The 14,665-nt window shown below is 45.2% G+C and overlaps 1 protein-coding gene across 1 annotated transcript in view; it reads right to left on the reverse strand.

Moving 5' to 3' along the window:
* Nucleotides 1-14,665, reverse strand: part of CTNND2 (catenin delta 2) — a 509,931-nt gene that overhangs the window by 316,981 nt on the left and 178,285 nt on the right. Inside the window, exon 6 of the mRNA XM_056854116.1 lies at nucleotides 3,306-3,858. Within this exon, the coding sequence (XP_056710094.1) occupies nucleotides 3,306-3,858 (553 nt within the window). The remainder of the gene's footprint in view (nucleotides 1-3,305; nucleotides 3,859-14,665) is intronic.

Here is a 14,665-nt window from a genome sequence, read left to right on the forward strand (position 1 = left end):
AGAAATACTTAAGGAGAAGGGAGTTCAAGAAGGGTGGAAGTTTCTTAAAAATGAAATACTGAAGTCACAATCACAACCAATTCCTATGGGAAGGAAAAATGGGAGGATCCTAAAGAGACCAGGGTGGCTCCATAAACAGCTTTTTAAAGAGTTGAGAAATAAAAAAGACTCCTTTACAGCACATTCCTGAAATATGTGGGCGGCCTGACCCAAAGGCCTTAGGAGGCCGACGAAGGCCTCCGCTGGTGCAGGGGCGCATGCCGCCGTGAGTGGCCCCAGCGCCGGTGTGCAAGCCCGGATGCCGGTCCCCAGCCGCTTCCAGCGCAGCGTTGGGCCTTGACGCCGCTGCAGCTTTCTGCTGGCCTCTGGCCGCTGGCACAGGCTGCAGTGGCGAACCGGGAGGCTTTAGCACAAATCTCAGGGGGAAAAAATTAAGTTGAAAAAGAACGTGTTGCGGAAAAAGGTGGTCCTCCCCGAAGTGCTCCAGACATTGTAAGCAGCATACTGCAGTGATTCAGAAGCGCCAGGAAAAATAGAAAATGGGAGAAAGCAGTTTTCATAAATAATGGCTGAGCCCCAGGATGCCAAGGGGATCCATAAGTGGCTTTGTCTGAGAAGGTTTTAAAAAATCCATTCACAGCCGGGTGCAAAACTAGCTGTGTATGAAATGGCACACTAAAATCCGATAGCAACCAGCTGCTGAAACAGATTATAAGGGCAGTTTGAAGGGGACATGGGATTTCTTTGGCTGCAATCTCTAATAGCGCTACAGGACTCACTTTTTAGAAAATGTAATTAGTGGTTCTTAACACATTTTGAGAGCCAGCATGGTGTAGTGGTTAAGGTGTCAGACTAGGATCTGGGAAACCCAGGTTCGAATCTCCACTCTGCCATGGAAACTTGCTGGGTGACCTTGGGCCAGTTACACACACTCTCTCAGCCTCAACCCTGGCAAGTATTTGGATGGGAGACCTCCAAGGAATACCAGGAGTGTGACATGAAGGCAAGCAATGGCAAACCACCTCTGAACCATCAGTGTGGTATAGTGGTTACGAGCGGTGGTTTGGAGTGGAGGACTTTAATCTGGAGAACCGGGTTTGATTCCCCACTCCTCCACATAAGTGGCAGATGCTAATCTGGTGAACCTGGTTGGTTTCCTCACTTCTAGACATGAAGCCATCTGGGTGACCTTGGGTTAGTCACAGTTCTCTCCAAACTCTCTCAGCCTCACCTTCCTCACAGGGTGTCTGCTGTGGGGAGGGGAAGGTGATGGTAAGCCGGTTTGATTCTCCCTTAAGTGGGAGAGAAAGTGGGAGAGAAGTGGGAGAGAAAGTCGGCATATAAAAACCATCTCTTCTTCTTCATCTTGCCTTGAAAACCCTACTGGGGTGGCCATAAATCAGATGTGACTTGACAGGGAAAAAACAGCAACCATGTTTTACCAGACTACAACCCTGTACCAATATCAGTTAATCTTCACTTAAGATGTTCACTTATCTGTTTGAACCTCTGACCTGCCTCACCATCCAGTATGTGTAAGTCATAATTCTGTTTATTTATGTTGGGACTCACACCTAACCTTTCTACGTCAGACCCCCCCCCCCTTTCTGCCTTACATTGAGAGTTAGGCTCATGGTGTTATTCACACCAAACCTGGACACCATCCCCACCTCCTCCATAAGATTCCCCATCGCAGTTTTCCATCACACATCTATCTGATAAAGTGAGCTGTGACTCAGGAAAGGTCATGTTGAAACAGATGTTGGTTAGCCTTTTTTAAGGTGCCCCCAGACTTTTCTCTTATTTTTCTGAGTCGTGTGTCTTTGGACCACACCCTCAAACATTCTCAACAGACTCGTTCTGCAAACAGATCTTTGCCAGTGAACATTTTGGGGGGAAAAGATGATAAAAATTACATCTAGAGAAAGAGACAAATTGGTAACAGAATACACAACTAGGTGTCCTTTTTAGCTTAGCCTGCAGAGACAAGCAATTGTGTGGGAATGGAGTATACCAATTCATGCTTCCCCCCCAAAAAAAAGTATGCTTACCTGTTATTAAATATCTTCTCTCATGTGAATTCCCCTTACTGTCATATCTATCCATACATATCAGCTAACATATGCACAGACAATTGTTGCTATAGCAATGTCTCTAGACGTTTTTTTTATAAGCCCAAAAGAGAATCAAGTATTACACCTAGTTCTCAAATCACTAGGAAGATCCAAGCTGACACTTTGGATCTAGAATGTGGCTTCTAGAAAATCCTGATCCTTCCGACCTGGGTATGGGAAACTGGTCCTATCAAGGCAACCAGAGCTGGGAAGATCCAGCCGCTCCTCATGGGGAACAGAAAAGGTGTGCCTGTGACTTCTGAGGAGGCCCTGACCTGGCTAGCCAGGGCTATCTGGGGAGCTCAGTTGGGTGGTCCCTGGTCCGGTGCTTGGGTGGGTAAGAGCCCACCCAGGGGGGTTGAGGGTGCCTATACATAGGCCGGGGAGGGCACATGGCCTCTGCCGGTCTCTTGACTCCCACATCCCCCCACGGGGCCCAGCCCTCCCACTTGCAAGCAGTCGGGGTCGCGGGGGTCGGGGTGCTTTCCCATACCTGGGTATGGGAAACTGGTCCTATCAAGGCAACCAGAGCTGGGAAGATCCAGCCGCTCCTCGTGGGGAACAGAAAAGGTGTGCCTGTGACTTCCGAGGAGGCCCTGACCTAGCTAGCCCAGGGCTGTCTGGGGAGCTCAGCTGGGTGGTCCCTGGTCAGGGCTGTCTGGGGAGCTCAGCTGGGTGGTCCCTGGTCAGGGCTGTCTGGGGAGCTCAGCTGGGTGGTCCCTGGTCCGGTGCTTGGGTGGGAGGGAGCCCACCCAGGGGGGTCGAGGGTGCCTACCCAGAAGCAGGGAAGGGCACATGGCCTGTGCCGGTCTCTCTCTCTGTTTTTTTAATATAATTTTTTATTAATTTTTATAACATAAAACATAAAACAAAAAAAAGACAAATACAATAATAAGTAATACAAAAATATATAACAAAAGATAATACAAAAGAGTATGTAATACTTATTAATACATCCATAGTGACCAAGTTTTTAAGATCAAAAAGATACCCCTTCAACCCTCCACCCACCGTGCAAATAGGGCGCTTCTTCCGAAGTCGGGTGATGGGTCACAACAGTTTTCAATATATCTATCAACAGTAAAATATATATATATAAAAAAAAAACCCTTAAAACGGGTGCCCCCGCGGGTCTCTTGACTCCCACATCCCCCCGCCCTACTTGCAAGCCGCGGGGTTGGGGGCGCTTACCGGAGAGGCTGGCGGGGCGCTGGAGGGTGGCGCTGGCGTAGAGCTCGTGGGCGTGCTTGGCGAAGTGCTCGGGGTGGGCGAGGCGCTTGGCGGGCGAGAGGGTGGCGTAGGAGGCGACGGCGGCGCTCAGCTGGTGGAGGGGCGAGGCGGCGGCGGCGGCCAGGCTGGGCGGCGGCGGCGAGGCCAGGCGCAGCGGGGCGGGCGGCAGCGCGATGCCCAGGGGCGAGCTGGTGCTGTACGACTTGGCCAGGCGCGCCGGCGACTGCGGCTGGGGCGGCGGCTGCTGGGGCGAGGAGCCGCGCGGCGGGTGGGGCGGGGGCGGCTTGCCGGGCGAGCCGGCCGCCCCCGGCGCGCCCCCCGGCCTCTCGTGCTGCGCGGAGAGGGGCGAGCTCACCCTCGGCGCCGGCAGCGTCGAGCTGGAGTAGTAGAGGGCCGCCGGGGTGGCGTCGGGCAGGTGGAAGGCGCTGCCGTGGCTGGGCGCGAAGGGCTCCCGCGGAGGAGGCGGAGGCGGCGGCGGGGGCGGCTCCGACGCGCCGGACCGGCCGCTGCTGCCCTGCGGAGGGGGAGAAGAGAGAAGGGGCGGGCGGCCCCGAGTCAGAGCCCGCCGCACGCCCCGCGCCCCCTCCCGGGCCAAGCACCCCGCCCGCCCCCCCTAGGCTACCCCACTGCCCTCCGCCGGCTGGACGGCACCCCTGCGCTCCGGCACACCTGGCCGCCTACCTGCCCGGCCGCCCTGCACTTCCTCGGCGGTCTCCTATCCAAGAAGTCACCAACTCCGCTTAGCTCCCGATATCGGATGGGATCGGGCTAGCCTTGGGCCAGCCAGGTCAGGGCAACCACTAGCTTCAGGGGGCTTTATAGGACCGTTCATACCAGACCAGGTCTATCAAGAGTGGTCGTCGGCCAGGATCGTGAAACGGTCTCTCTGCATCCAGAGCACTGGTTCCCAACCGGGGACCAAATTAAGGTCCGCGAAACAAAAGTGATCAACCCGTAATAAATTAATATTTTCAATTAAAAGTTCTCTTATCGTAAAATATATATATTCAAATATTATCCTAAGCTTAATGTTATGATTAAACAGTTATGATTACAATTTGTTTTCGAGTTCTCGGGGATTTTTATTTTGGACCTGGGGGTCCCTGCAGCGAACAAAAAAGCCCTTGGGGTCCCTGGTGAAAAAAAGGTTGGGAACCACTGATCCAGAGGGATTATATCTTTGAGTACTCTCTTAAATAGGATGGGAGAAGACACACATCTTCGTTTCAGAAAATAAAATAACTTCGGTGAGAGTCATTGCACGAAAAAAAATTACTGGAATACCTTGGGGGGGAGTTGCTAGACCTGGACGCTGCTAGACCTATGGATTCCAGCAAGCTTGATGTATACAAAAATTTACAGAACTAAAATCAAGCATGAAGCCTGGTGAGAAACATTTCTGTTTGTCTGGGAAATGTTGACACCGTTTCTGTCAAATTTTGGGTCTTCAAGCCTTGGTGTTTGCTCTCTATCTGACCTGGGCAAAGCTTTTTTGTGGTAGCCCCTCTTGGGAGTAATCCCAGAACATTGTTGGCGCTGAAGGAGGCCAGAAATCGGAGCAGCCCAAAACAGCTGAGGCAAATGCATCACAGAGAGAAAGAGAGAGCAAGAAAGCAAGGATGAAGCATAAAGCATTGTGGTTACGATTCTTACGAGGAAAAGAAAGACTACCTTCCAAAGAAGAGCCAGCATGGTGCAGCAGTTAAGAGCAGTGGTTTGGAGCGGCAGACTCTAATCTGCAGAACCGGGTTTGATTCCCCACTCCTCCACAGAAGTGGCAGAGGCTAATCTGGTGAACTGGATTTGTTCCCCCACTCCTACACATGAAGCCAACTGGGTGACCTTGGGCAAGTCACAGCTCTCTTAGAGCTCTCTCAGCCCCACCTTCCTCACAGGGTGTCTGTTGTGGGGAGGGGAAGGGAAGGTGATTGTAAGCCGGTTTGAGTCTCCCTTAAGTGGTACAGAAAGTTGGCATAGAAAAACCAACTCTTCTTCTTCAAAGGGAAAATCTCAAGTCAAGTTGGAGAGTTAGGGAACTGAGAGCCATAAAAAAAAGACTGGTGAGCAGTTTGGGCATCCAGGATTTTAAAAGGTCAAATGAGTCCATAAGACAGTTAGAGGCTGACTGGATTGACAGCCTAGAGGGTCAAAAGTCACACGCCTCTCTCTAAGTATTCACACCCTCTTGCTCTCACTACCTGTAGAGACATGTGTGTGGTCTACAGCAAATACACTCCCTGTACGTCAGCTGAATCTTCATGTTATCAGTCAAGGGGCTCTAAAGGGCAATGTGTGTGCTTAAGGGAGCAGCTCTCACTAAAGCTTGTCTTCAAGAAGGACTGTTTTCTGACAGTGACTATTTGGACAGGTTTGATCCAGGTTTAAGTTTGGACCAGGTTCAAGATTCACCCATCACCGGATGTGTCGTGATCCAAGATATAGCGTAGGTAGTGTTAGGCAACTTTCTAACATTCTGGGATAAGCCTTGGAGAAGGCGACCCAGATTGTATTCAGGGGTTGAATTCTTGGCATTGTGAGGGGCTACGGAGAAAACCAAAAAGGGTAACATGACCCACACTGATTAAGAGGAATGCACACAGAAGTTTCATGTTTTCCTTTAATGTCAAAATGACCAGGCAAAGAGTTTTTGCCATATTCCATGTGTCTTTACTGGGAGACCCTCAACAACAAACTGGAAAAATCCAGAACTGGTTGGGAAGAAGAAGAAGAGTTGGTTTTTATATGCCTATTTTCTCTGCCATTTACGGAGAATCAAACCAGCTTACAATCTCCTTCTCTTCCTCTCCACACACCTTGTGAGGTAGGAAAGGCTGAGAGATCTCTAAGAAAGCTGTGACTAGCCCAAAGTCACCCAGCAGGCATCATGCGGAGGAATGGGGAAACCAATCCGGTTCACCAGATTAGAGTCAACTGCTCTTAACCACTACACCACACTGGAAATTGGCCAGGATGATGAGGTAAGAAGAATCAGCATCAGGGTAAAATGTGTTAGAATGTATTGAGATTTCTTTACTTTGTTTTAGACTTATACCCCACCCTGCCCCTGGGTCACAGGGCTTCAGGTGGCTCCCAACAGCTCAACTGTTTGGGAATTTGTCCTCTTGAGTTGAGAGGAACTAGTGGAGATAATTTAACCTCTAGATTTTTTTTTTGAAGAATTTATCCTCTTGGTTCTTGTAGGTTATCCAGGCTGTGTGACCGTGGTCTTGGTATTTTCTTTCCTGACGTTTCGCCAGCAGCTGTGGCAGGCATCTTCAGAGGAGTAACACTGAAGGACAGTGTCTCTCCTTCACTGTCTCTCCTTCACTGTCCTTCAGTGTTACTCCTCTGAAGATGCCTGCCACAGCTGCTGGCGAAACGTCGGGAAAGAAAATACCAAGACCACAGTCACACAGCCCGGATAACCTACAAGAACCGATGAACTCTGACTGTGAAAGCCTTCGACAATATTTTATCCTATTGGGTTGAGAAATTTGTAATAAATTGAAATGAAGGGACAAATCTTCTTGCCTTAAATCTCTTCATCATAGCACAGCTGAAATAAAGTAGTTCAATGATACTTGGAGTGTGTCTGGCTTTGCTTCTTTTACACTAAGGATAACAGGTCCCTGGTAATTCAAAGTTTAGCCTGGGAGCTGAAAGGTTAACAAGAAACCCTCGGTCTAGCTATTCTAAAGTTCTTTGTTTTTTAAGAGTGAATTTTAATGCAAATCCTGCCACTGTACAAAGGATTTGGCTACTGCTTGAAAGAAATGGTCCAGAGGAGCTGGAAGGTTGGAAGGTGGGGGACAAACTCTTCTGAAAAGGGCCCCTTTTCCTCCTGCCCGACCACCCAGCCCTGCCTCTTTTTTCCTATGACAACCTCCAGGTCCTTCACTCTGCTGCTCTCCCTTCCAAGAAGCCCCTGCAGCTTCTGCCGTGAAAAGCAGTTATGGCTCCCTTATTTGCAAGGCATACAAGGGGGGACAGGCAGGGGTGGGGCTGTGGAAGGGGTGGGGCCCTTCCTCTGGATCCAATCCAGGCAGAAATTGGCATTCGGGTGAAAACAGTGCATTGCCAGGTACAACTGGCCAGGAAGGCTTCGGTTTCCCTGCCTGTGACACAATCCTGGGCAGAGTTCCCCCCAAATCTTATAATTTAAAAAAAAGAGGAGGAGGAGGGAGAAGAAGCAGGGAGAGAGAGAATCCTCAGCAGATGCTCCCTATTCAAAATTTCCATTGTGTGCCTGATCAACCTTCTGGAACAGCAAAGAATAGAATGCACCTCTTTATCTCCCAGCAGAGACTGCATTCCAGTTTTTATCGGAGATCTTAGGCTCAAGAGATCATTTGTGGCTGTTAATCTGGTAACATTCAAACCCTCTAATAACAGCACATGGCCAGAGTGAGAGAGAGGCAAGAGCTTCAGATCCATTTCTGCCCCCCATCTCCTCCCCCCACCCCTTGCTTCTCTATCTGTCTTGAGTGGGGGGGGGGCGTGTATTTAAAACATCAAAGAATGTCCCTAAATGCTCAGAGACTTTAGGAAGACTTTGTATTGTGAATTATCCAAACCAATGGCTTTTGGTTGTTCATTAAGCTAAAGTCAAACCCAAGAAAGTAGTGCCATAAGACACAAGGAAGCCAGCCAAAAAAGGAGAAATGACCTGGCGCAGAAAGATTTTAAGGAGAAAAGCAAAAATCCGGACTTTTCCAACACCAGAAGCCCTTTGTTGGGGGAGCGTTCATTCAAAGAGGCCACTGTTCCTTTTCTGGCTGCTGAGGGCAACAGCCTGCCTTCCACAATAGATTTCCGCAATCTTAAACGTACATGGTTGGGAAATTGCATTAACTCAGTGATTTACTTGTTGATTTACTTGTTGAGCCAACATATCTACATGTGTGGGAGAAATAAAAACCTGCTGGAACCTACATAGCCAGGATACATTTCCCATGTCACAACAGATTTGCTCACAGTGATGCAATTCTGTGCTGGGGTGGGGGCTCTGTTTATGCCCCTCACCCACAAGTCCCTGCAGACCTCCAGCTTGGTCCCTCAAACAGCAAACTTCATGGTTAAGTGCCGGTCACAAAGTCAAAGAGAAAGGCTGGCCAGCTGACAGGGGCAGGATTTCTGCATTCTTGGGAGAGATATGCAGAAAAAAAGTTTGTAACTTTTAAAAAAACACTTCTACCCCCACCCCCACCCCCAAAATAGCCCGCTGAGGACAAATCACACTAATTGCCCTTGGAATGCTGCTCAGATCTAGGTTAGGCAGTGTTAACCTTCAACTTGTATGGAATCATTCTTCTGTACTTTTAATATTCAGAAGTGGTCGTTAGCATTTTAGTAATGGCCCTAACTTTAAAACTGATTGGAGCGGCCCAACTGGTGAATGAATGGCAGCTGTTAAGGAATGGTGGACTGGAACTGTACACGCTCTGAACGTAGAAAACTGAGGTGGCCTCAGAGGTCCCGGGCATCCACTCAAGCATTGCAAATCTGTAGTTTTCTTACAAGTGTTTTGGTTGTGGGGGCTGCCTGTTCAAGGGCAATACAAAGCATTACAAAACTATGGGAAACGAGGAGACAGTGCATAAGCTTATTGTCACAAGACATACTGATGGCCATTATTATTGCTGTTGGAGAGATTTTTTTGTCTTGTCTCTGTTCCCAAAAGCTCAGAGTGGTGTACGTTTATTTTATTTTATTTAGAACATTTTTATGCCATCTTTCAACCAAATCACCAATTTGGTGCCACAACAGAAAAGGTCTTTCTTGGGTTGCTTCTCGTCTACCCTCAAACGGCAGTGGCAAAAAAGGCCCTCCAATCATGACCGGAGTGGGTGAGTAGGTTCATATTGGAGAAAGTAGTTCTTAAGGTATGTTGGTCCTGGGCCATACATGGCTTTACAGGTCAATATGAGCATCTTGGATTGAGCCCAGAAGCAAATTGGAAGCCAGTGTAGGTGGAACAAGTTTGGAATGACATTGTCCCTATGACCCACTCTAGTCAACACTCTGGCTGCATCATTCTGTAACAACTGTAAATTCTAGACAGTCTTCAAGGGCAGCCCCACCCATTGCATGTTGCAGTAATCCAGGTGTTACCAGGGAATGTACCATAACGGCAAGATCTTTTCTGTCTAGGAAGGGCCACAGCTGGCTCACCAGCCGAAGCTGCTGAAAGGCACCCCTAGCCACCACTGCTACCTGCTTATCCAAGTGGAGGTCTGAGTCCAGGAGCATCCCCAAATTACAAACCTTCTCCTTTAAAGGGAGTGCAACCCCATCCAGAACACAGGATAGCCCCCTACCCTGGTCAGACGTTCCTCCCACTAGGAGCACCTCTGTTTTGTCAGGATTTAGTTTCAGTTTGTTAGCCCTCATCCATCCCAAAACTGCCTCCGGGCACCTGTTCATGGCTTTCACAGCCTTCCTGGGATCTGCAGGTAGCATGAGGTAGAGCTAAATGTCACCTGCATATAGGTGGCAGCTCAGCCCAAGGTCACAAGCCCAATTTTATTCTTCTAATAACCCTGTGAAGTAGGCATGGGGACTTGAACCCAGAGCTCCCCAGTTCTAATCTGATACTCTGGCCAGAATACCGCATTGACTTAAGTAGGATTGAAAACCAACTAAGCAAACTCGTATAAAATATGTCTATCAGTATCTGCTAGCCATGACAACTTCCATGTTACAGAAGTAGAGAGCAAGTGTGATGAAGTGGTTAGAGAGGGTTGGACTAGGATCTGAGAGAACCAGGTTCGAAGCACGCAATGTGACCATGGGCCTTTCTTAGCCAAATCTAACTCATAGGGTTGTTGTGAGGATAAAACGAAGGAGAGAACAATGTTTGTGCTTCCAGTCCCCTTTAAGAAGAAAGGTGGGATATAAATGTAGTAATAAATAAATAAATAAATAAATAAATAAATAAATAAATAAATAAAGGACTCCTTAGACTACAAGAAGCTTGTGACAAACCTTTGTGCTTCTAGAGCTGCCTGGCTAGCTGCTCTTGGAAACAACGTTGGACTTGATGGTTTTTTTAGCCTGGCTCCATGGCAATGTGTGTGCTCACATTGGCCCAAGTTTCACATATATAAAGAATATGTGCAGGTGGGTCTGAGAAATGGAAAGTGTTGGTACAAACCAAAAAAAAAGCAACAACAAAAACCCAAAACCGCTTGGTAAAATGGAAAGTGTTCAGTTAAATAGTCTGAACTGGAGATGTTGGCCAACTACTAGAATTGCAGACAAATCTCCAGGCAGTAGTACAGCATGGGGCTTGATGTAGAAAATGAGATAAGTCTAACAGTGATAAAATGTGTCAGTCATTTAATTCCTCAGGAGTAAAATGAATGTGCAAATTCAGATGGCATGCTGTGGACGTACAATTACTATTCCTGTTACCAGTGTATCTACAATAAACTGCATTATGCTGTAAGAATTAATATGATCCTGTGCAGCAACTGCTAACGGTGTGAAGTAGATAAGCTGAAAGAATGTTTAAGACATTTCTCTGTGTTCTGTGCTGCATATGTTGTACTTTTCCCATGCCATTATGCAGACTGCAACTGTGCTTTAAGAAAGATTACAAAGCCACTCCACAAATCAAGTTATATATGTATGTGCACACATTCTGTGAAAAGACTAATCCTGTTTCAGTTTGGGTCAGAAGGAGGAAAATTGCCATGATCTTTAACAGAAGCACGGAAGGACAGTGAAATGTCTTGCCAGAAGCAGGATATCTGAAGTTCTCCTTGGCGCAGGCGGGGGCACGCAGGAGGGGGCTGGCCATGAGAAGATGAGCTTTCTTAGGTTTGGGCCAAACCAGAGATGCTGTCATAACCAGACCGTTTTTCAAAGATATGAACAGTATGTATTTTGAAGATATTTGGTAATGGGCATAATAAAAAAGTTAAATCCCACACCTTTGGTATTGCTAGTGATCTCAGCTGTATTATCGCTGATGCCTGTGGCTGCTGTAAGAAAAAATTGTTGTAGAGGAATTTGAGGTCACTTTTCACAGTGAAGCAAGTGATTAAAAATGAGATGACATAACAATGAAGTTTATTTATTTTGGGTAAAAATTATGCCACCACTACAGGGAACCTGCCCGAAGTGACTTACAAAATAAAATTTATTTTTAAAATATGTGGTGGCAAGGACGGGGGTAGAGCGGCCGTTCTTGGGTGTTAGATTGGGCGCCGGGGCAGGTGCACCAAAACGGAAGCCAGGCTGTTATGATCAAGAGGGGAGAATGCTTATGCAAAACTCTTGACTCAGTTTAGAGGAGCCGGTTGACTGTTAAAACATGCTTTTTTAAATGAGACTCTGGTGCCATCTTCTGGTGAAAAAGCTATAAAGGAAACTAACCTCTTCCCTTTGGGTGTATTAACTTTCCCCTCCCTGCTTGAATAGTTTTAAAATACAACCCCCCTTATTAATGAATTGCCCAATAAAGATTCTAACCTCATAACAATTAATAAATTATAAAGTTTTTAATCTTATAATAGTCATCTAATTTAATTAATTTGTACTAAAAACTAGAAAGACTAAAAAACTAAACTAAAAAACTAAAAATTGCGTCTGTATATGAAATTAATTTAACTAAATCTCCAAAGGCTTTTGAATTAGAATAAGACTGATGTATGTGTGATTTAATATGTGAAAATATTTGACCCTGACAAAGAAGCAGCCACCACTAAGGATACAGTTGATTTGAGAGGGCCAAGAAGAAGAAACCACAGCTGTTTCAGATAATACTGTTCGATCTTCAAAAACAGTTTCACAACACTCATTGTTTCAAGCAGGAATGCCTAGGTCCAAAAGGGGAAAGGTAAAAAACTGATGAGGAGGATGCACAAATGGAAGATCTTAAAAACTTCATGTTACAACTAAGTAAAGAAAACACGAAGAAACAGGAAGAAAACAAAAGTTTACGTGAGAGCTTTCAACAGAGCTTGCAAGAGACTAATAAGAAGCTGCAGGAGATTCTATCAAGGATAGAGAAGAAGATTGTGACAGCTCTAAGGATATAAAAGCTCTTCAACTTAGACAACAGAAGATAGAAGAAAAACTTGAACAACAATCTACAACTTTGAACCTTCACGAAGATAAATAAACAGACGGAAAAATGTTTTGACCTCCAAGAGATTATTAATCGAGAAAATAATCTGAAATTTAGAGGCTTCGGAGAAAATTTTGGATTAACTGATTTGGAAGCTGAGCTTCAACAGTTACTACAAGAAACATATAATCTCCGAGAAGAATGTCTTCAGATAGAAAAAAATATTTAGAATTAACTCTGCTTATTCAAGAAGGCATCAGACACCGAGAGAGTTCTCTCATCAGAAAGCAAGGGATGAGATTCTTCGGGTCCAAAGATAGAAGTTTCTAACTTACGATGGAAAGGATATCCTGGTCTTTTCAGACCTGCCACCAGCTGTGATTCAGAAGAGGAAACAATTTGATGAATTTAGAGCTGTTCTACATAAGAAGAATATAAGATTCTGCTGGATTGTGCCATATGCTTTGGACATCTCATCACCAGACCTCATTACCAATACCAGGTAGAATAACTGTCAGGAATAAAGAAGAAGCCGATCAACTTATTGAATAGTTGCTTTTCCCTCATCATTATCACCAAAAAAGATCAAGAGAAGATCAGAATACTCCAGAGGAGGAGGCTAAACTTGAGGAACTATTAAGAAGAAGACGGCAGCGGAGACAAGAGCTCAAGGAAGCAGTTTTTGGCTTAGTACAAGTGGATCCTCAAACACCACGCCATGAAAGAGAATGAGTTAAAGAACTAGTTGGTCTGGCGAAACCGTTCATTTCTCCTGAAACCTTGCTGGAAATAGATCAAGAAGAAAAAAGACAAGCGGAAATTCTAGCACTATAGGGTCTGTCACTTGAAGAAGAAGAAGAGCTGAAACTGGATGAAGCTAGAGCACCAGAGTAAAACAGAGAGCTTAAAGATAATCTCGGTCAATGTTAATGGGTTAAACTCACCAGCAAAAAGAAAGAAGATATTCCACAAGTTAATCAAATCGACTTCAGACTTGGTTTGTCTCCATGAAACACACATAAAAGACTTGCATGATTTTTTTTTACAATGTAATAAAGTAGGCACCCTATTTTCATCTTCATCATCAAATAAGAAGAAAGGAGTAGCAATATTAGTCAAAGGCAATAAACTCTCTGTAACAGATTCCTTAAAAGACAAGAAGGGCAGATATTTGATTCTACTCATTCAAGGAACCAATGGCAAAAAATATACAATTGCTAATATATATATGCACCAAATCAAGCAAAAGAAAAGTTTTTTGAGACTTTTTTTGAAAATTTAATTAATTTTCATCAAGGAGAAATATTAATTGTGGGTGATATGAACAACGTCATGGATCCAAAACTAGATAAATCGGTCAAGTCTAAAGAGATTAAGTTGCCAAAGATTGTATTTCAGTTTCTAAAAGATTGGAACTTAATTGATGCGTGGTGGTTTAAACATCCAAAAGATGTTTTCAAATAGACATAACTCTTACTCCAGAATTGATCTAGGATGGATCTCCAATTCACTACTTAACAACTTAGAAGAAGTCTATCCTACCAGCGACATATGCTGATCACAGTCTGCTGCAAATAAAATTCTAATGAGACAGGAGAGGCTTAAGAAGATGGTGGATGAATGACAACTTGCTTCTCAGACAAGACATATTAAAGCAATGCCAAGAAGAAATTAAAAATGTTTTTGAACTAAACTCTACTGACATATCGGCAAGAACAATTTGGGATGCTAGCAAGGCAGAAGTATATGAGAGGCAGATTAATTGTTATAACCTCTAAACTGAAGAAGCTAGAGACCAATTATTGAAGAACCTATATTCACAATTATGTCAGCTGGAAGAAGCTCATACAAAATCGGGAGACAAACAAGACTTATTAAAAATTCAAAACCTGAAGCACCGGATAGAGGTGGTTGAAACAGAAGAAATGCAAAAGAAACTGTGATTTGTAAGACATAAATACTTTGAACAAGCCAATAAACTTGGAATTTTTTTGGCAAATACATTAAAAAAGGAGTCAGAGAAAAGAAGGATATTGGCTGTTTTTTTAAAAATAACTAATTGATGAAGAAGGAAGAGGACATTCAAGAGATCTTTAGATCTTATTACTCGGAATTCTACCAGAATAATGATACTGCCCAGATAGACCTTGAGTCTTATATTCAATCAACCAGCTTAAATGGGTTTTTGGAGGAAGACAAACAAATTTTGTATCAGAATGTTTTGACTCAAGAGATTTCTGATGCTTTC

Source organism: Euleptes europaea, chromosome 8 (assembly GCF_029931775.1).
Source record: "Euleptes europaea isolate rEulEur1 chromosome 8, rEulEur1.hap1, whole genome shotgun sequence".
Classification (NCBI taxonomy): Eukaryota; Metazoa; Chordata; class Lepidosauria; order Squamata; family Sphaerodactylidae; genus Euleptes; species Euleptes europaea.